Raw genomic sequence first — 20,663 nt, 5'->3', positions numbered from 1 at the left:
TGGCCACACTGCTTATGTCTTGCTGTTTCTCTTGCAATCAATGATATTTATCAAGTGCTTACTCTGTGCAGAGCACTGTACTAAGTGCTTGGGGGAGTACAGTAGGATAGAGTTGGTAGACACCTTCCCTGCCCCAAGGAGCTGATAGTCTAGAAGGGGAAGAACCCCAGGCTGGGCTATGTATTTGGATTTTGGTCACCATGGTTATGCCACTGAGGCTCTGACTTACTTCAGTTTTAGGGCTGGAGGGGATGGGTCCCACTTAGCCCTCTTTAGGGGTCAGGTGACTTCCAGATATAAACGAAGTCACCCCAATCCTGACTACAGGGACTCGGAATTCCCACAGTGCCTTCCTCCTGAGTTTTTCACTTATCGAGCCTGAATTGCCCCTGCCATAAACTTCCTGCTTCTCAAGCCCTTTGTTCTGGGCAACCCGGGTCTACCCTCACCCTCGGGGCATTTCCCTAAAGTTGCCCCACCCATCTCCTGCCAGAAACGGGGCAAATCCTTCTTTCCTGGGTTTCCAAGAGGAAAACGCTGAGGTGAGTGGACGGTCACACACTGAGGTCAGCCCAGCTCACCACATAAAACCAGTGTTTCCCGATTCCGCCCCATCTCTCCATTCCAACAACCTCATACTGGTCCATGGGCTCCTCAAGTCCCACTTAAGGCTCCTGTCTCACCCTCCTCATTGGTTTCCCTGCCTCCAGCCTCTCACCGATCCAGACTATACTCTGCTTCCCTGATCATTTTTCTAAAATGTTGTTCTAAATCCATCTCCTCACTCCTCAAAAACTTCCAGTGATAATAATAATAATAATAATAATAATGTTGGTATTTGTTAAGCCCTTACTATGTGCAGAGCACTGTTCTAAGCGCTCGGGGAGACACAGGGAAATCAGGTTGTCCCACATGAAGCTCACAGTTTTAATCTGCATTTTACAGATGAGGAAACTGAGGCACAGAGAAGTTAAGTGACTTGCCCACAGTCACACAGCTGACAAGTGACAGAGCCGGGATTTGAACCCATGACCTCTGACTCCCAAGCCCCGGCTCTTTCCACTGAGCCACGCTGCTTCTCTTTCCAAGTCCACCAATACAATAAAAGCAGAGCAGACACCGTCCCTGCCCAACATAAGCTCACAGTCTTCTGTAAATGAATGGGTAGAAGTTGGATGTGGTGAGTCCATCTAACTGGTTGTGAAAGTACAGAGTTGGGAGAGTATGATCTGGGGAGTAGAAGGAGAATGACCAAGGGAAAGAGCCCAGGTCCAGGTTTCTAACCCCAGTTCTGCCACTTGCCTGCTGCATTCCTTTGGGTAAGTCATTTAATTTCTCTGTGCTTCAGTTTGAATCTCCTGCTCCCTCCCCACAGCCTAGCCCTCTCTTAGGGGCATGGAAGGATCTCTCTGGCTGGAGATCCTTTGTTCACTTCCTGGTTTTGCCTAGGAGAGATGTGAGCTTGTTGTGGGCAGGGATTGTCTCTCTTTATTGCTGTTGAATTTTCCCAAGCGCTTAGTACAGTGCTTTTGCACACAGTAAGCACTCAATAAATACGATCGCTTGATTGATTGGAGAGGCACAGGGTCCCAGTAAAGTGACCAGGCAGGTTGATTTGCCAACCAGAACAAACTAGTGCACCTCCCTGTCTCTTTCATTCACTCATTCATTAATTAATCATATTTATTGAGTGCTTACTGTGTACAAAGCATTGTATTAAGCACTTGGGAGAGTACAATATAACAATAAATGAACACATTCCCTGCCCACAACAAGCTTACCGTCTAGAGGGGAGACAGACAATATGCCCCAAATAAATAAATAAATTACAGCTTGTATACAAGCACTTTGGGGCTGGGTCTCTGCAGCCGTGTATCCCTGGATGAGAGTTTTGTGGCCATTTTGGGAATACAGAGGGCGAAAGTTGCCAGAACCTCCTTGTTTCTTAGGTTCCACAAACTCAAGAACAGCTTTGATTTCTTTCCCAGAGCCAGATTGATGCTGAGCTGCAAAGGAGAGGACCAGCTGCCACTGTTCAATGAGGAGGCCAATAAACCTCTGTCAGGCAAAGACCCATTCATTCATTCATTCATTCATTCATTCATTCATTCATTCGTATTTATTGAGCGCTTACTATGTGCAGAACACTGTACTAAGCCCCTGGGAGAGTACAATATAACAGTTGGTGGACACTTTTTTTATGGTATTTGTTAAGTACTTACTATGGGCCAGGTACTGTTCTAAACACTGGAGTAGATACAAGTTAATCAGGTTGGACACAGTCCTTGTCCCCCATGGGCCTCACAGTCTTAATCCCCATTTTACAGATGAGGCAACTGAGGCCCAGAGAAGCGAAGTGACTTGTCCAAAATCGCACAACAGGCAAGTGGTGGAGTCGAGATTAGAACCCAGGTCCTTCTGACTCCCAGGCCCCTGCTCTATTCACAAGGCAAAACTGCTTCTGGAACACATTTCCAGCCCACAACTATCTTATAGTCTAGAGGGGGGAATAAGGTGGTGTGAGGCTCTGGGAGAGAGGTTTTGAGAAAGGACATAGTCTAGACTGAGAGTGTGGCCTAGTGGAAAGAGCATGGGCCTTAGAGTCAGGAAACCTAGGTTCTAATCCCAGCTCCACCCCTTCAATCAATCAATCGGATTTATTGAGTGCTTACTATGTGCAGAGCAATGTACAAAGTGCTTGGGAGAGTACCATATACCCGAGGTGGTGGACACATTCCCTGACCACAGTGAGCTCACTGCTTGTGTGATCTTGGGCAAGTCACTTACTTCTCTTTGCCTCGGTTACCTATCTGGAAAATGAGGATTAAATCCTGCTCCCCCCTTCTTTGAGCCCCATGTTGGGAGAGGGACTGTGTCCAACCTGATCATTTTCTATCTACTATTGTACCTAGCACATAGGAAATACTTAACAAGTACCATTACTACTGCCCTCCACACAAATAAAAATATCCAAAAAAAAAAGCCATTTTACATACCAAGTCCAATTTTTCTCTTTTCTCAGCACTTGGCCCAGGGCTCAGAAATCTTCCATGCCAACTCAATCAATCACTCATATTTACTGAGCACTTATTGTGTACAGAGCACTGTACTAAGCATTTGGGGGAGTACAACAGAGTTAGCAGACATGTTCCCTGCCCACAATGAGCTGGTTTCTAAGGAAATTATGGCTTCCAATAATGACGCTGCCTCTGGGAACTCAGCTAAGCTACTCTTTTTTCTCCTCCTCTTCCTCCTCCTCCCATTCCCCCTCCCCGCTCCCCCTGACTTTCCTCAGCTCCACTATGAAAGACTGAGGAATAAGCTTCCCTGCTGGTTGCAGGGAGGAGGCGGTGAGCCCCAGTGCCAATGTTTGTGTGTCTTGAACTCCCGAGAGAAGAAACAGGCAAGATGTGTGTTAATTAGATGACTCCTTGCATTCATTACATTATTACTAATGGACAGTGTGGGGAAAAGAAGAGTGGTATCTATGTCCAAATTCCAGTGTGCTGGGGTTGTTTCCTCTAGCCGCTACGGAGGGTGCCCAGGTAGGTGCTCAGGTGGCCCAGTCAGAGTGGGCCCACGTCCTGTCCCGTCTCTGCAGCCATATATCCCCGGATGAGGAGAGTTTCGAGGCCATTTGGGAAAACAGAAAGAGAAAGTTGTTTTTTTAAATGGTATTTATTAAGCACTTACTAAGTGCCAGGGACTGTAATAAACCCCGGGGTAGATCCAAGCTAATCCGGTTGCACAGAGTCCCTGTCCTACAGGGGACTCAATCTTAGTGGAAAAGAGCACGGGGTTAGGAGTCAGAGGTCATGGGTTCTAATCTGGGCTCTGCCGCTTGTCAGCTGTGCGACTTTGGGCAAGTCAATTAACTTCTCTGTGCCTCAGTTACCTCATCTGGAAAATGAGGATTAAGACTGTGAGCCCCACGTGGGAACTGATTACCCTGTATCTATTCCAGCGCTTAGAATAGTGCTCAGCACATAGTAAGTACTTAACAAATACCAACTTTATTATTAATCCCCATTTTACGAATGAGAGGCCCAAAGAAGTTCTCTCCTGGACCACCTCCAATCTGGCTTCCGTCTACTCCACTCTACTGAGACTGCTCTCTTAAAGGTCACCCATGACCTCCTTCTTGCCAAATCCAATGGCTCCTACTCTATCCTAATCCTCCTTGACCTCTAAGCTGCCTTTGACACTGTAGACCATTCCTTTCTCCTCCAAACCTTATCTCACCTTGGCTTCAGGACTCCGTCCTCTCCTGGTTCTCCTCTTATCTCTCTGGCCGTTCATTCTCCGTCTCCTTAGCGGGCTCCTCCTCCTCCTCCCATCCTCTAACTGTAGGAGTTCCTCAAGGGTAAATTCTCGGCCCTCTTCTGTTCTCCATCTACGCTCACTACCTCGGTGAACTCATTCGCTCCCATGGCTTCAACTATCATCTCTATGCAGAAGACACACAGATCTACATCTCTGCCCCTGTCCTCCCCCCCCCTTCAGGCTCGTATCTCCTCCTGCCTTCAGGACGTCTCTACCTGGATGTCTGCCCGCCACCTGAAACTCAACATGTCCAAAACTGAGCTCCTTATCTTCCCTCCCAAGCCCTGTCCTCGTCCTGACTTCCCTATCACCGTGGATGGTACGACTATCCTTCCCGTCTCTCAGGCCCACAACCTCGGTGTCATCCTTGACTCAGCTCTCTCATTCACCCCACACATCCATTCCGTCACCAAGACCTGCCGGTCTCACCTTTATAATATCGCCAAGATCCGCCCTTTCCTCTCCACCCAAACGGCTATTTTACTGGTACGGGCTCTCATAATATCGCAGCTGGATTATTGTGTCAGCCTTCTCTCTGATCTCCCTTCCTCCTGTCTCTCCCCGCTCCGGTCTATTCTTCATTCCGCTGCCCGGCTCATCTTCCTGCAGAAACGCTCTGGGCCTGTCACTCCCCTTCTTTAAAACCTCCAGTGGTTGCCTATCAACCTCCGCACGAAACAAAAACTCACTCTAGGCTTCGAGGTTCTCCATCACCTTGACCGTCCTACCTGTCCTCTCTTCTCTCTTTCTACCGCCCATCCCGCACGCTCCGCTCCTCTGCCGCCCACCTCCTCACAGTCCCCCGTTTTCGCCTATCCTGTCGACCCCTGGCCTACGTCCTCCCACGGTCCTAGAATGCCCTCCCTCCTCACCTCCGCCAAACTGACTCTCTTCCCCTCTTCAAAGCCCTACTGAGAGCTCACCTCCTCCAAGAGGCCTTCCCAGGCTGAGCTCCCCCTTTTCCCTCTGCTCCCTCTGCTGCCTCTCTGCCCCGCCTTCACATCCCCTCAGCTAAGCCCCCTTTCCCCCCCTTTCCCTCTGCTCCTCCCCGTCTCCCTTCCCCTCCCCTCAGCACTGTGTTGTGTAGTGGATAGAGTTCTAATGGGTTCTAATCCTGACTCTGCCACTTGTCTGTGACCTTGGGCAAGTCTTTTCTCTGAGCCCTTTACTGCTTCTCCTCCTCTCCCTTCCCCTCCCCTCAGCACTGTGCTCATCAGCTCATTTTGTATATATCTTTATTACCCTATTTTTTTGTTAATGAGATGTACATCCCCTTGATTCTATTTACTGCTATTGTTTTTGTCTGTCTCCCCCGATTAGACTGTAAACCCTTTCAGTGGGCAGGGATTATCTCTATCTGTTGCCGAATTGTACATTCCAAGCGCTTAGTACAGTGCTCTGCATATAGTAAGCTCTCAATAAATACTATTGAATGAATGAATGAATGACTTGCCCGGGGTCACACTACAGACAAGAGGCAGAGCCGGAATTGGTACCCAGGTCCTTCTGATTCCAGGCCTCTCTCTATCCGCTGGGCCACACTGCTTGCGAGTCACTTCACTTCTCTGTGCCTCAGTGACCTCATCTGTAAAATGGGGATTAACCGGGAGCCTCACGTGGGACAACCTATAACAATAATAATGTTGGTATTTGTTAAGCGCTTACTATGTGCCGAGCACTGTTCTAAGCGCTGGGGTAGACACCGGGGAATCAGGTTGTCCCACGTGGGGCTCACAGTCTTAATCCCCATTTTACAGATGAGGTAACTGAGGCACCGAGAAGTTAAGTGACTTGCCCAACCTGATGACCCTGTATCTCCCCCAGCGCTTAGAACAGCGCTCTGCACATAGTAAGCGCTTAACCAATACCAACATTATTTTTCTCTGCAAATTGCCAGATCCTCTTTGTCTCTAATGGTCCAAACGGGAACATGCTGGATTTTAGGACGGGGGCCAAGCCGGGAGGGAAGGGGGCATGGCCACGGTCCGGGAGGCAGAGGAGGCGTGGCATTGGGCGGGGCCAAGAGGGGACATGTCAGGGGGGCCTGGAGACCGCGAGGGGCGTGGCCAGGACCGGGCGGGTCCGGGAGGGGGGGGGCCTGGAGACCGCGGGGGGCGTGGCCAGGACCGGGCGGGTCCTGGCCGTGCGGCCGCACCTTGAAACTACCTGGCGCGGAGGTGGAGCGGGATCGGGAGCGGGATCGGGAGCGGGAGGGGGATCGTGCGGGCCCCGGGAGTCTGCAGCAGCGATGCACAGCTCCGAGCCTCCGGCCAGGGGCCCCCGGGCCTCGAGGGGCAGCAGCCTCGGGGAGCTGAGCGCCGATCTCCGCTACAAGCACCAGTCGCAGGTGAGCGCTCCGCCCGGGCCGGGCACCGACGGGGGGCGGCCACCACCGGCCGGACCCCTCCCCTCCCCCCCCAGCCCGGGGGCAGGGGGTGCGTCCAGCCCAGCCCCCGGCGTCCAGCCCAGCCCCCCTCCCGGCCCGGCGGCCGCGCAGGTGGAATTTCCAGTTGGGCAGGTGCCGGGGAGGGGACAGGAAGGAGGCTCCGGGGCGGCCGGAAGGGCCAGGGCGAAGGGTGTCCCGGGGCGACTCCCGGGAGGGACCCCCAGCTCTGCAACCTCCTCGATTCCCCCCTCTGGACCTAGTCCTGGACCCCGATCCCCGCTGGATTCCTTCCCAGCGCCCAGTACAGTGCTCTGGACTCTTAATAAGTGCTCCCTCCTCGCCTGCCCCCTGCCCCGGAGGCTGAGCTGCCCGGGCGCCCGGGGAAGTTTTATTAGCATTTGTGAGCGGCTCGTTTGCATTTGCAAGAAGCCGAGCAACGAGCCGGAGGCTCGGGGTCCGCAGGGTCCGCGGGGTCGGCAGGATCCGCAGGGACAGCTCCCGGACCTGGCCTCCCTGGGTCCCGCACCCTTGGACCCCGGAGTCCCTACTTCCCGGAGGGGCCCAGCACACCCTGGACACCCTGTCCTTGGGGGGGGTCACCTTGATGCATAGGCCCCGAGTGACCCCGAGTGACCCCGAGGCCTTGGATCTGGGGAGGGGTCTTTGGGGAGGGGGAGTCTCTGGGGAGGACCCAACCCAGCGCCCTGGGTTCCCAGCAGATACCCCCGTCTCCCTCCTTTAATAATAATGTTGGTATTTGTTAAGCGCTTACTGTGTGCCCAGCGCTGTTCCAAGCGCAGGGGGAGATACAAGGTAATCAGGTCGGACCCAGTCCCTGTTCACATAGGGCTCACAGTCTTAATCTCCATTTTACAGATGAGGTAACTGAGGCATCGAGTTTAGCGACTTGCCCAAAGTCACAACTGACAGGTGGCAGAGCTGGGATTAGAACCCTTGACTTCTGGCTCCTAAACCCGGGCTCTTTCCACTGAGCCCCGCTGCTTCTCACTTCCTTCTCTCCCCCGTCCCACCCAAATTCCCGTGAGGGGGCCGCCTATCCCCCAACGGCCAAGGCCAGGGTGGGGAGGGGGCTGGGACCTGCCCTCAGATCCTGAGCCTCAAATCCCCCTCTGGCCCTTGAGCTCCTTGTAGATGGGGATTGCCTCTTTCTATTACTGTATTGTACTCTCCAGAGCGTTTAGTACAGTGCTCTGCACACAGTAAGCACTCAGTACGCGTGAATGAGAGTATCCTGGCTCTCAGGCCGGGGGCCCTGGGCCCAGGAGCCCACCCGGGATAGACGGGAAGTAGGGACCGGACCTCTGCATCACTGGGACCTTTAGTGGATAAAGTCCCGGAGTCTGAAGGACCCGGGTTCTAATCCTACCCTCCGCTCCTTGTCTGCAATGTGACTTCGGGGCAAGTCACTTCACTTCTCTGGGCCTCCTTTACCATATCTGGAAAGTGGGGATTAAGATGTCAGCCCCGCATGGGACAGGGACTGTGTCTAACCGGATTAGTTTATATCTACCCAGTGCTTAGAACTGTGCCTGGCACATAGCATTTTACAAAAAACACAATTATTAAAATTATTATTAATAAAATCGGCAGGGCCCTACCCTGGACCTTGGAGCGAAGCCCCCCAGAGGTCTGGTGCCCCTTGAGATGGGCAGTGAGGACACACTGCAACTCCTCCTTTTCACTTCCCACTCCGAACACATTCACCACGGGTCGGGGAGACTGGTTCCAGGAAAAACCAAAGTGGCAGCTAGATCCTGAGTTGGGGTCTTCTGCCCCTGGGATCCCCTGGGTGAGGGGCTAGAGTGCTCTGGGTCCCTGCACTGCAGTTTACCCCAACCCTAGGGTCAGGGTGTGAGACTTTTTGGTGTGGGCCTGTGTCACCCCCAACCTCCGGGGACAGGCAAGGGGCCTGGCCCTGGCTGGGAATAGGTTCAGCGGGACACCTCTTTGTTTTCCTTATGTAATTGTGGGGTTTATATTAATTACCCGCAAGGCCCCTGGGGCTCCTGCCTTCTCAGCCGGGAATCTAAAGCTGGGATTTGAAGATGGTTTTATTTTTCCTCTCTGCAACTCCCAAGCTTCCTCCCCAGCTTCTGTCCTGTGTTCTTCCCAAGCTCCTGTCCTGGCAAAGCACTGTGCTGGCATCTCTTCCTTAGGCTTCTTCCTCCCTCCCCCGGAGAGGGGGCCAATGTCTATCAACGATCCCTCACCTCCCCTTGCCCATCTCCTCTACCTAACCCAGCCCACACTGCTCACCTTCCTCCAGTGTCTGAGCCTTTCCTCGCCCTCCCTTTGCCTAGTGATTTCCCCCACCCACACACACACACACCACCTCCCAGCTTGCCAGGCTTTCTCCATCCTCCTCCAGGAAGCCTTCTCTGACTAACCCAGTGAATCAATCTATCGTACTTATTGAGCGCTTACTGGATGCAGAACTCTGTACTAAGCACTTGGGAAGGTACAACACAACTGGTAGACACATTCCCTGCCCCCAGAGAGCTCACAGTCTAGAGGGGGAGAATGTTAGGTCATCTCTGAAAAGGCTTCACTCTTTGTTTCCTTGGCAACTCCGCCCCACTAATGCTCACTCGCTGGTTTCCACTTTGCTGATATTGGTGGGTGTCTAAAATCCCTTTTGAGAGTCAGCCCGTACTGACAAAGTCAGTCTCAGATTATAAGATCCCAGAGGGCAGGCACCAAATTGTTCCCCCAGATTTGTGTGGGGCCCAGCAAATGGCCCAATTAAATAAATGATTTTTGGACAGTGCTGAGCCTGGGGCTGGGTTAGGGGTGGCCTTGGGGATTGGGTAATGTGGAAGGCAGTGGTTCCTAACTGGTGTGTCATGGCAAACGCTATGCTTTAAGAGAGAGGGATAGTGCAGAAAAAAAGGCAGTGGGAAGGTGTGCCTGTTGTTTCAGTAGGAAAAATAAGAATTTGGGGTGTTTTATCTAAGTCGTGAGGGCTTCCTCAGGTTGTGTGTGCTTCCAGGCCTTTTGATCTTTAGCTTCAGTTTGGGAAAGGTAGCAGTAGTGTTTTTTTCTAAAAGTTGTGATGGAAATTGCTGGCTTCGAATATCTCAGGTCTAGTGAGTATTCCACTATTCTTCTGGAGTCATATGGGAGCTGTGTTGAGGGGAACATAGTAGCTAGTGGTAGTAGTATGAATTATAATAATAATGATGCACTTACTACCTGTCAAACACTGCAGTAAGCACTGGGGTAGACACATTATCAGATCCCACATGGGGCTCACGGTCCAAGTATGTGGAAGAACAGGTGTGGAAACTCCATTTTACAGAAGAGGGAACCGAGACACATGATTTGCCCAAGATCACACAGGTCACACAGCAAAGTGGTGGAGCAGGGATTAGAACCCAGGTCTTCTGACTCCCAGGCCTGGGCTTTTCCCACTAAGCCATGCCACTTAAGTGCCTACCGAGTGAGGAGCACCGGTCCTGGGATAAAATACCCTAGTCAGTCAGTCAGTCAGTCAGTCAGTCATCGAAAGCTTACTGTGTACTAATAGTTGGGGAGAGTACAGTGCAACAATGAACAGGCACATTCCCTCCCACAACCAGCTCACGATCTAGAAGGTGATTATTAGACACAGCCCCTATCCCTCCAGAAGTTCACGATCTAAAAACAGGATTTGGTGACAGCCCCGATAAGAAAATGTGAAACATCTCAAATGCAAAATAGTATAAAAGTACAGAGCAGGACAAGCCCGGTGGCGAAGGGCACCTGTAGGAGCTTCTACAGTCTTCAGAGACTGCTGCCTATCGCTGCTGAAATCCCAGTGGCTCCATTCCGGGCACAGGGCGTGTCAGGGGCAGAGTCCTGGGAATCACAGTGGGAAGACTGCAGGGTTTGTCGGGGGGGGGGCAGGGGGAATCTCAGGAAGGGGAGTGAGTGTCTCCGGAGGGTGATGCATTGGTCTGGAGTGTTCTGACTGCAACCCCTTACCCTCCACAGTACAGTGCTCTGCACACAGTAAGCGCTCAAAAAATACGATCGTATTTATGGATGAGTGAACACTCTGCTCTGGTTTCTTCCAACCTGACTGTACTGTGGTGCTCTTCCTAAACCATAATCCCTGCGGGGATTATGTTTGATCTGATTGCATTGTATCTTCCCCAGCTCTTAGTTCAGTGCGTAGCACATAGTAAGTGACTAACAAATCCTTCAGTAATACTAATAGTGATGACAATAACAGTAAAACTAATTATTATTCTTGTGGTATTTGTTAGGTGCTCACTGTTATTAATAATTAAGGTCCTGTCTGGAAGAGGCAGTGCCAGAGGGAGCCTGTTGTTGGAGTGAAAAATGAAAATAGGGTGGCCCTCGGCTAGGGTACGAGGATCAGGGTGCCCCGTGGTTGCCTATCCACCTCTGCAACAAACAGAAACTCCTCACCATTGGCTTTAAAGCACTCAATCACCTTGGCCCCTCCTACCTCTTCTCACTACTCTCCTATTACAACCCAGCCTGCACACTTTTCTCTTCTAATGCCAACCTCCTCACTGTACCTTGATCTTGGCTATCTCACCACCGACCTTTTGCCCTCATCTTGCCTCTGTCCTGGTACGCCCTCCCTCCTCATAACTGACAATTACTCTCCCCTGCTTCAAGGTCTTGTTGAAGGCACCTCTCCTCCAGGAGGACTTCCCTAAGTCCTCTTCTCCCACTCTCACACTTTCAGCCAGCCCAGCCCCACAGCACTTATGTACATATGTGTAATTTTATTTATTTATATTAATGTCTGTCTTCCCCTCTCGACTGTAAGCTTGTGGGCAGGGGATGTGTTTGTTATATTGTACTCTCCCAAGTGCTTAGTATAGTGCTTTGCACAGAGTAAGTGCTCAATAAATGAGTGACTGGCTGTTACAGCCCTCTGCGAGGTGGAGGGGAGACTTTCAACCTTTGGGGAGGCAGGGGTCTGGCACACCTTTCCCCCTCCCCTGCTCCCATAGTTACACCTAATTGCAAACACTGGCACCCAATGGGTTAATGCCATTCCCATTGGCCACCCAGCGCTGGGGCCCCAAGGACTTCCAGGTGCTGCAGACTTTGATTGCCCACATCTGCAGGTGAGCAAACGGGGAGGAGCCTCTCCCCTCCTCCCTAAGATGCTGAGGACTTGTAGGAGTGGGGTGAGTAAGGTGTGGTGGTGGGTTTGAAGAGAGAACGTGTCATTCTGGCCTGTGCTGGGACAAGGGGGTGGTTCCCCCAACCCCGATTATGTTTAGTGAGTGCCCGCCGACGGGGCAGAGTCTACTGGGTGAGGTTGGAAGGTCCTGGTCTGAGCAGAGTTGGACCTGGTGGATGCCCTCTTGGCTTGATCAGTGGCCAAAGTGGAGCCTCAGGGATGAGGCGGACGATAACGCCAGTGGCAGCTTGTGGTACCTCCCTCGTTCCTCCTGGGGATGGGTCAGGGGGCCTTTGCCCTTGGTCGATGTGTAGACTGAGGGAGAGTCTCCAGAAGTTGACCTCTTCTCCCCATGGCCGGCCCCTCCCACCATGGTCATTCATTCCGCTGGATCAGGGATTCCGCCTACTTAGTGTGTTGGACTCTCCCCATTGCTTAGTTAAGGACTCTGCACTCAGATAGCAGTCAATGCATACTACTGATTGATTGATCTGAGGCACCCCACCTCCCCTCCCTTTCTCCTCCTCCCCTCTCCAGGGAGTAAGAGGCAGAGACTGCTTGCTTTCACACGGGATGGGGAGAGAGAGAGGGAGGGGGAAAGAGAAAGACATGTTATTGTCTGGGAGTGTGGGAGCCCAGGATGAAAAGCAGCCTGGATGCCAATTAGCGGGGTCATTAATGGTGGCTGGCGAGGCCCTGCCCTTCTACCCAGTTTAGGGTGTGCCTCAGCACCCGTCCCACCTCCGGGTAGCCCGTGTTCCGTGGGGCCTGCTGTCTGCTCTCTGACCCGGTGTCGGAGTGAGCTGCTGGTGGAATGCAAATGAGTCCTTTCTGCCTTCCAGGGAGAGTCCTGGTGGTGGTGGGAAAACCAGACACACACCACACCGTGCCTCCCCGCCCTCCCGGGATGCCCACGGTCTGGGGCTACCAGCTGGAGCTTGTTGGAACCACCTGCTGAGATGTTGGACTTGGGCAACCTGACCACCATCAGTCAGACATTCATATTTATTGAGCGCTTATTGTGTGCAGAGCACTGTACTAAGCATTTGGGAGAGAACAATATAATAGACATATTCCCTGCCCACAGCCAACTTACAGCCTAACAAGCCCGCTGCTGAGCCAGTTATGCATGGGCAGGCCAGGTGCTGTTAGGGACCATGGGTCCCTGGAGCGAAGGCACTCGGAGTTGGTCCTGGTCGGGGGTGGGCAGCCAACTGGCCTCACCCTGATGCCTGGCTTCCTTCCCCAGCGGCGCTGCTCAGTGAGGTGCTCTGAGGGTCCGACCCCTGAGACCCTGGAATCTGAGGCGGTCTCCCCCCTCCCTCTCTGGAGAACTCAAGAAGGGGAGTGGCAAGTTGGGGCCTGGTGAGGGAACCCAGCTTCCCCTAACCCTGTGCTAGACGAGAAGAATGTGGAGAACAGGAGAGTAGGAGCCTGGAGGTCACCCCACTCAGGGTATGGAGAGCTTCTGCACTGCCCGGGATCCACCCCCACCTGCCTACTTTTTCATCACTGCCACCGCCACAATTCTGAGTGTTCACTCTCTCCCTCCTTCCCTGTCTCCCTCCTTCCGTTTCTCCTTCTCTCCCTCCCTTCCTGTCTCGCTCTCTGTTTCTGCTTTCATTTTCGGCCATGGGGCACGGCCGTGTGGAGTGACCACCGACCATGGGTCCCTCGTCACTTGGAGGTGGGTCGGTTCTTCTCTGGGTGCATTGTGTCTAACTTGCGATTCTCCAGACTGGCAGCTTCCCACTTCTCTATCCAAAGCCTCCGCGCCACCACTTCCTCCTCAATGCCCGAGGGAGCCCCGTGCTCCGAGAAAGCCGGCTGTGGCTCACAGCTGGGGTGGCTCGGACTGGGGAACCCAGAAACATGGCTAACGTTGGGGGAACCCAGTGGTGACCGTTGGACTCTTCTGGGAAGCAGCGGGGCCTGGGAGTCGGAGCACTGGGTTTTAATCCCGACTCTGACCCTTGCCTGCTGTGTGACCTGGGACAATCCATTTCACTTACCTGTGCCTCAGTTCCTTCATCTGCAAACTAGAGATTCTATACCTGTTCTCCCTCCTACTTAAGATTATCTTGTATCTACCCCAGCGCTTAGTATGGTGCTTGAAGCATAGTAAGCACTTAATGAATACCACAATTATTTAATTTGTGACAACCCTCAACCCTTGGGTATTTTATTTCCACCCTCAATACCTCTTGATTTGGTCATTTCAACCTAGCAGCTTATTCCTACCCGTTAGATCCTTGTCTTTTGGCTCCCTCCATTTGTCAAAAAGTGTTATCCGTCTGCCTTCCTCATTAGAGGAAGTAGAAGTCGAGTGTGGTCTAATGGAGAGAGCACGGACCTGGGAATCAGACGACCTGAATTCTAACCCTGGCTCTGCCAGGGGCCTAATGTGTGACCTTGGGCAAGTCACTTCACTTCTCTGTGCCTCAGTTCCCTACTCTGTAAAGTGGGGATTTAATACCTGTTCACTTTCCTACTTAGATTGTGAGTCCTGTGTGGGACAGAGACTGTGTCTGACCTGATTATCTTGTGTCTTCCCCAGAACTTAGAACAGTGCTTGACACATAATCAGTGCTTAACAAATACCACTGTTATTAGTAGATGGTAAGCTCCTGGTGGGCACTCCAGTGTGTTCCAGTGAGTTCTCAGTAAAATCCAGTCAGTGATAATAATAATAATTCTAACTGTGGTATTTAAGTGCCAGGGACTGTATTAAGTGCAAGTTGAGGTGGCCACAGTCCCTGTCCCACATGGGACTCATAGTCTTAATCCCCATTTTACAAATGAGGAGCAGCGTGGCTCAGTGGAAAGAGCACGGGCTTGGGAGTCAGAGGTCATGAGTTCCAATCCCGGCTCTGCCACTTGTCAGCTGTGTGACTCTGGGCAAGTCACTTCACTTCTCTGTGCCTCAGTTACCTCATCTGTAAAATGGGGATTAACTGTGAGCCTCACGTGGGGTGACCTGATGACCCTGTACCTACCCCAGCGCTTAGAACAGTGCTCTGCACATAGTAAGCGCTTAACAAATACCAACATTTATTTATGAGGTAGATGAGGCACAGAGAAGTTAAGCGATTTGCCCAAGGTCACACAGCAGACAAGTGGTGGAGCAGAGATTAGAACCCAGGTCTTTCTGGCGCCCAGGCCCAGGCTTTATCTAGTAGGCCACACTACTTCTCTCCTTGGATGGCTGTCCTACCAGGGTTCAGGGAGTGGGCCGTGAGAGTTTTCTCCTCCATCATCTCTTCCCTCCGCCCCTCAGGCCCTCTTGTTTTAGACCCGTGTTTCCTTATAGGGAGGGGAAGTTGCAATGTGGAGCTGGGGCTGCCCAGGATCCCGGCAAATCAGAGGACCGGCAAGGATTCAGGTGCAAAATCCGTCCCGTCCTTGTTTCCTCTTGTGGCCGGCTGAAGAGCCCAAATCTCCAGGGACTCTATCAGGGGGGAAGCAGGGACGGGCTCGTTTTGCTGCTGGCTGCCCGGCTGGTCTCGGGTCTGGTTTTCCATCGGACGGTACGATTCTTCGCTGGTCCGTCCTGTGTCCGGTACAGGCACACTTGACTCCTCTACTGCTAACCTTCTCACTTTACCTCCATCATGTCTGCTTGTCCATCTCTCAACCGACCCCTCACCGCATCTTTTCTCTGGCCTGTAACGCCCTCCCTCCTCAAATCTGACAATTACTCTCCCCCACTTCAAAGCTTTATTGAAGGCACATCTCCTCCAAGAGGCCTTTCCTGACTAAGCCCCCTTTCTCTTCTCCAGCTCCCCTCTGCATCTCCTTGACTTGCTGCTTCCTTTATTCATCCCTCTCCCAAACCCACAGCATTTATGTATATATCTGTGATTTATTTATGTATATTAGTATCTGTCTCCCCCATTAGACTACCTGTGGGCAGGGAATGTGATTGTTTATTGTTACAGTGTACTCTCCCAAGAGCTTAGTACAATACTCTGCACACAGTAAGTGCTCAATAAATACGATCTAATGAATGAATTTTTCAAATCCAGATGCCTCTAAGTGAGTTTCCAGCCTGCCTCCTGCAGCTTGGACATGGTGCCCCAGTTCAAGAGAACCGGGGAGGGGCAGGCACACAGCAGCCCTGGAATAAGCATGGTGGGCAGGGTACCCTTTGGGGAGAAGTGCCCTAAGCTTGGGCAAATTGGGTGGGTTGCTGTAAAAAAAAATCATGTCTGAATGGTGGCATCGCATGCGATGTTGCGTGTCTCAGTGCCCGGTGTTCCAGAGCGCTATCGGTTTCTCCAAACTTCAGTGATTACCGAGTTCTCTTTGTATCACGCAGATACTCCTGACCATTGCCTTGTGAGGCTGGCATTCAGTAATAATAATAATAATGTTGGTATCTGTTAAGTGCTTACTAAGTGCGGAGCACTGTTCTAAGTGCTGGGGTAGATACAGGGTGATCAGTTGCCCCACGTGGGGCTCACAGTTTTAACCCCCATTTTACAGATGAGGTAACTGAGGCCCAGAGAAGTTAAGTGATTTGCCCACAGTCACACAACTGACAAGTGGCAGATCCGGGATTCAAACCCATGATCTCTGACTCCCAAGCCCGTGCTCTTTCCACTGAGCCACGCTGCTTCTCCTTCTCCAGTAACCTTGCTCCCTCCTACTTCTCCTTGCTCTCCTCCCACTATACTCCAGCTTGCACACTCTGCTGCTCTCCAAGCAACTCCAGACACTCTGCGTCATTCTCTTCTCTCCTGCCTCCCACCTCCGAGCTCACACTTTCCTTTCTGCACGGATCGCCTCCTACTTCACATCCATCAGACCACCACTCACCCCGTCTTCAACTCCCTTCTGAAATCCCATCTCTAGGAGGCCTTCCCTGATTCATCATTCCCTCCCTATATTCCCCCCCCTCCGCCAAAAAGCCACTTCAGCACTTCCTAGTTGTCTAAACAGGTATTCACACCCACAGAATTTATATACACATCTTTATGCACTGTTGATTTCCCCCTACCTATAATTTATTTTACTATCTGTTTCCCCTGCTTGATTGTAAACTCCTGGAGGGCAGGGATCACGTCTACTAACTCTTGTGCTCTCTCAAGCACAGAGTAAGCACTCAATAAATACTCCTAATTGGCCACCTTAATTGGGATCCTTTTGTGGGGAGGGTGGGGATGGAGACTGTCTATGGCAGCCTGGAAAAAGGAGAGTATACCTCTAAGGGGAATGTTTTGGGGAAAACAGGAAGGGTAGGGCATAACCCCAGTCATGCATTGGCAAATAAGTTGATTAATCTTTTCAATAATTTTTTTTTGAAATGGTATTTAAATGATTACCATGTGCCAGCCACTGTTCTAAGCCTAGATACAAAATAATCAGGTTGGATACAGTTCATGTCCCACATGGGGCTCATAATCATAGTCATAGTCCCCATTTTGTAGTTAAGGTAACTGAGGCCCTGAGAAGTTAAGTGACTTGCCCAAAGTCACTTAGCAGACAAGGGGCGGAGCCAGGATTAGAACCCAGGTCGTCTGATTCCGAGGACTGTACTCTTTCTACTAGGCTGAGCTGCTTCTCTAAATTTTCCTAAAACCTTTTGGGGGCCTGTTTGCTTGAAGACAATGCCCCAAACAGGGCCATTAGCAGAAAAAGGGTTTTTCTGGCTTGAATCTGCTCAGGGGCAGCCTCTCTGGAAGTACCAGGATAAACAAGATGGCCCTGGTCTTGTTTGCTTCAGGAGCTTTGCTGCTTTCCTCCCCTCAGTTTCTGTGAAGGTGGGCCCAGTCGAACAGCTGCCCTGCTGCTCCAAGGATACAGTCCCTGGTGTCTGTCCTGCTAGAAGCAGGAAGGCAGAATCCTGTCACTTCCTATGGAGGAGAAGGATAGGGGCTGTGGAGATGGTGGGGGGTGGGGAGGGCTCCTCCTCCACCCCTGGGTCAGATACACATTATTTTGATGAAATTGGCAGTGCTCTAATAGGTTGTCAGGAGAGAGAAAGGGTGAGAAAGTCAATGGTATGTATTGAGCACTTACTGTGTGTAGAGCACTGTATGGGAAGCAGCGTGGCTTCCCGAGTAAAGAGCACAGGCCTGGGAGTCAGAGGATGTGGGTTCTCATCCCGGCTCCATCACGTCTGCTGTGTGACTTTGGGCAAGTCACTTGACTTCCCTGTGTCCCAGTTACCTCATCTGTAAAATGGGGATTAAGAATGTGAGCTCCATATGAGACAGGGAATGTGTCCATCCTTATTACCTTAGAATTGCACTTGGCACGTAGTAAGTGCTCAACAAATACCATTATTATTAGTATTGTTATCATTATTATTATTATTTTTAATAAGTGCTTGGGTGAGTACAATACAACACTATAACAGACATATTCCCTGCCCACTATGAGCTTACAGTCTAGAAGAAGACAAACAATACTATAAAGAAGCAAATTACAAATATGTACATAAGTGCTGTGGGGCTGGGAGGGGGAATGAATAAAGGGAGCAAATCAGGGAAATGCAGAAGGGAGTTGAAGAAAAGAGGGCTTAGTCTGGGAAGGCCCCTTGGAGGAGTTGTGCCTTTAATAAGGCTTTGAAGGCGGGGAGAGTCATCGTCTGTCAGATTTGGGGAGGGAGGGCTTTCCAGGCCAGAGGCAGGGCAGGACGTGGGTCAGAGGTCCCAGGCAAAATAGGCGAGATGGAGGACGAAGGAGGTCCTGCATCGGACTTTTGCTGGAAGCAGGAGCCTGGGTCCCTTGGGGCCGGATAGGGGAAGGTACTGGGGCAGGCCTGGGGTGAGGTTTTTGGAGCTCCAGAGGTTGCCTTCTCCTCTTCTTTCCCTTGTTCCCTTCTCATGGGGTGGTCTCTCTCTCTCTCTCTCTCTCTCTCTCTCTCTCTCTCTCTCTCTCTCTCTCTCTCTCTCTCTGCGGTCTGCTCCCTGGCTCAGGCTGGGCAGGTGGTTGGAGGCCTCAACTTCTCTTGCCTCAGGACAATTAATTCCCCTGGCCTGCTTGCTCACAGCCATCAGCCCAGAGACGCTTTCCTGAACTCCGGAATCCAAATCCCGGGTCCCCTGCCCCTCTTCCCCAGCCCCCAGCCCCCTCTCCGGCTTTGGGCAGGAGCCACTCGCCTCATGTTGGAAAGATGCTGCCGCACTCACTTTATCCTCCCCATCTCTCTGGGCCTGTAAATGGTTTCCAAGGTTGGTGGGGGCATCCTGCCAACATCACTGGGCTGAGGAGCTGGGCTCAGCACCACCCGTCTGTCCTCCCTGTGCTCTTCCCCTCCCCTCCATCCAGGAGACCCAGTCACTGGTACTCGCCTGGCATTAACCCCCAGATTTCACTTGCAGCTCTCAGCCTCCCTTTCCTCCTTCTCTGCCTCCATCTCTCTCCTTCCTCCTCTTTCTCTTCCCTTCCCCCCTCTTTTCTCGGCCTTCTCCGCTCCCTTCCTTCCCTCCTTTTTCTCCCCTCCTTCCCTCCTTTTTCTCCCCTCCTTCCCTCCTTTCTCTCCCCTCCTTCCCTCCTTTCTCTCTCCTTCTCCCTCTTTTCCCTTCCCTTCCTCCTTCCTCTCTTCCCTTCCCTCCCTCCTTCCTCTCTTCCCTTCCCTCCCCTCCCTCCTTCTCTCTCTCCTTCCCTCCCCGTTCTCTTTGCTCTCCTTCTCTCTCCCCCCTCTCCTTTCCCCTCCTTTTTTCTCTCTCTTCTCCTCCCTCCTTCCTTTCTCCTCCACTCCTCCCCCCTCCTTTCCTCACCCACCCCCTTCCCAGAGTGTCTGCATCCCCTTTGTTGGATGGGTCCTGGAGCTCAGTCCTCCCTGGAGGACTGGCTGCTGAGAGATGGAAAGCAGCAGATGCAATCGTCCTAACCGTAATAAGCAGATTTCCTTTATGAAGTGTTGGACAATTAACCAACTAATCTTTGCAACACGTCCACCTGGCTGGCCATAAGGGCTTATTAGCCCCATTTCACAGATGGAGAGTCGGAGGCACTGAGCGGGTGAAGAAATCTTCAACCTGAATAACAGCTGGGCGTCCCTTGGGGAGAGAGGACACATACAACCCACCCACCCATCCACCCACCCTGCCCCCCTGCCAGCAAGTGGGTAGGGCGGAAAATGGAGCATAGCTCCTACTCTCTCTGTAGATAAAGTCTTTCTCTCCCTGGTAACGTGTGTGTGTGTTCCCCAAGTTCCTGATGTGGGTGGGGCCTGAAGGGTCAGTTCCCTAGGGTGACAGAGGCAGTGAAACCTGCTAGGACTGAGTTCGCCCCAGCGCCCAAGTGATTCAAACCTGTGACTCCGCCTATCTCCACTTCTCCGGCTTTCCTTTCCTCTCCTTCCGGGTGAAGGGTCGGCCCAGCCGGAGGTGGGGAGAGCATAGGTCACTGAATGACTCTTGGTGTGCTGTAGCTGAGCTTCCCCTAAGTGCTTTCCCTGGATGAAAATGTGCCCCCTCCTCTCCCGCTCTTCTCCCACTCCTCTTCCCTCCGGCCCAGTAGGGAAGTTGGCCAAAAGAGGGGGCGAGAAGGAAGGAGAGGAGCAGCGTTCCCCAGTGTCCAATCAGTTGGGTGCCGGCAGGATGCGAATTCGGCCCCGGAAGCTCCCATAGAGACCCGTTTCCATTTCTTGAAGGCATCTCGGTCACCTGGAGTTGGGGGGTGAAGGGGTGGCGCTGGAGAGGGGCTTGGTGAGGTCCCTGGCCCCCCAGCCTCTGGGCACTCCAAGTCCCCGCTCTGCAGCCTGACTCCCCCAACCTCGCCGACCTCCCCAACCTCACCGAGATACAGAATCGGGGCTCCTGAGACACCCAGAGA

At 52.2% G+C, this 20,663-nt stretch overlaps 1 protein-coding gene across 2 annotated transcripts in view; it reads left to right on the top strand.

Moving 5' to 3' along the window:
* Nucleotides 1–6,460: 6,460 nt before the first annotated feature.
* ST14 (ST14 transmembrane serine protease matriptase) overlaps nucleotides 6,461–20,663 on the top strand; it is a 33,291-nt gene continuing 19,088 nt past the window's right edge. The window contains exon 1 of one of the 2 annotated variants that reach the window (XM_029075977.2): nucleotides 6,461–6,670. In XM_029075977.2, the coding sequence (XP_028931810.1) occupies nucleotides 6,572–6,670 (99 nt within the window). In that variant the 5' untranslated portion in view covers nucleotides 6,461–6,571. Of the gene's footprint in view, nucleotides 6,671–11,815; nucleotides 11,881–20,663 lie in introns of those variants that run through there. The other variant, XM_029075978.2, reaches the window with a different exon arrangement.

The sequence above is a fragment of the Ornithorhynchus anatinus genome, chromosome 11 (genome assembly GCF_004115215.2).
Source record: "Ornithorhynchus anatinus isolate Pmale09 chromosome 11, mOrnAna1.pri.v4, whole genome shotgun sequence".
NCBI classification, from domain to species: Eukaryota; Metazoa; Chordata; class Mammalia; order Monotremata; family Ornithorhynchidae; genus Ornithorhynchus; species Ornithorhynchus anatinus.
Note: the sequence above shows the minus strand (reverse complement) of the source record. Positions and strands in the feature narration are given on the sequence as shown.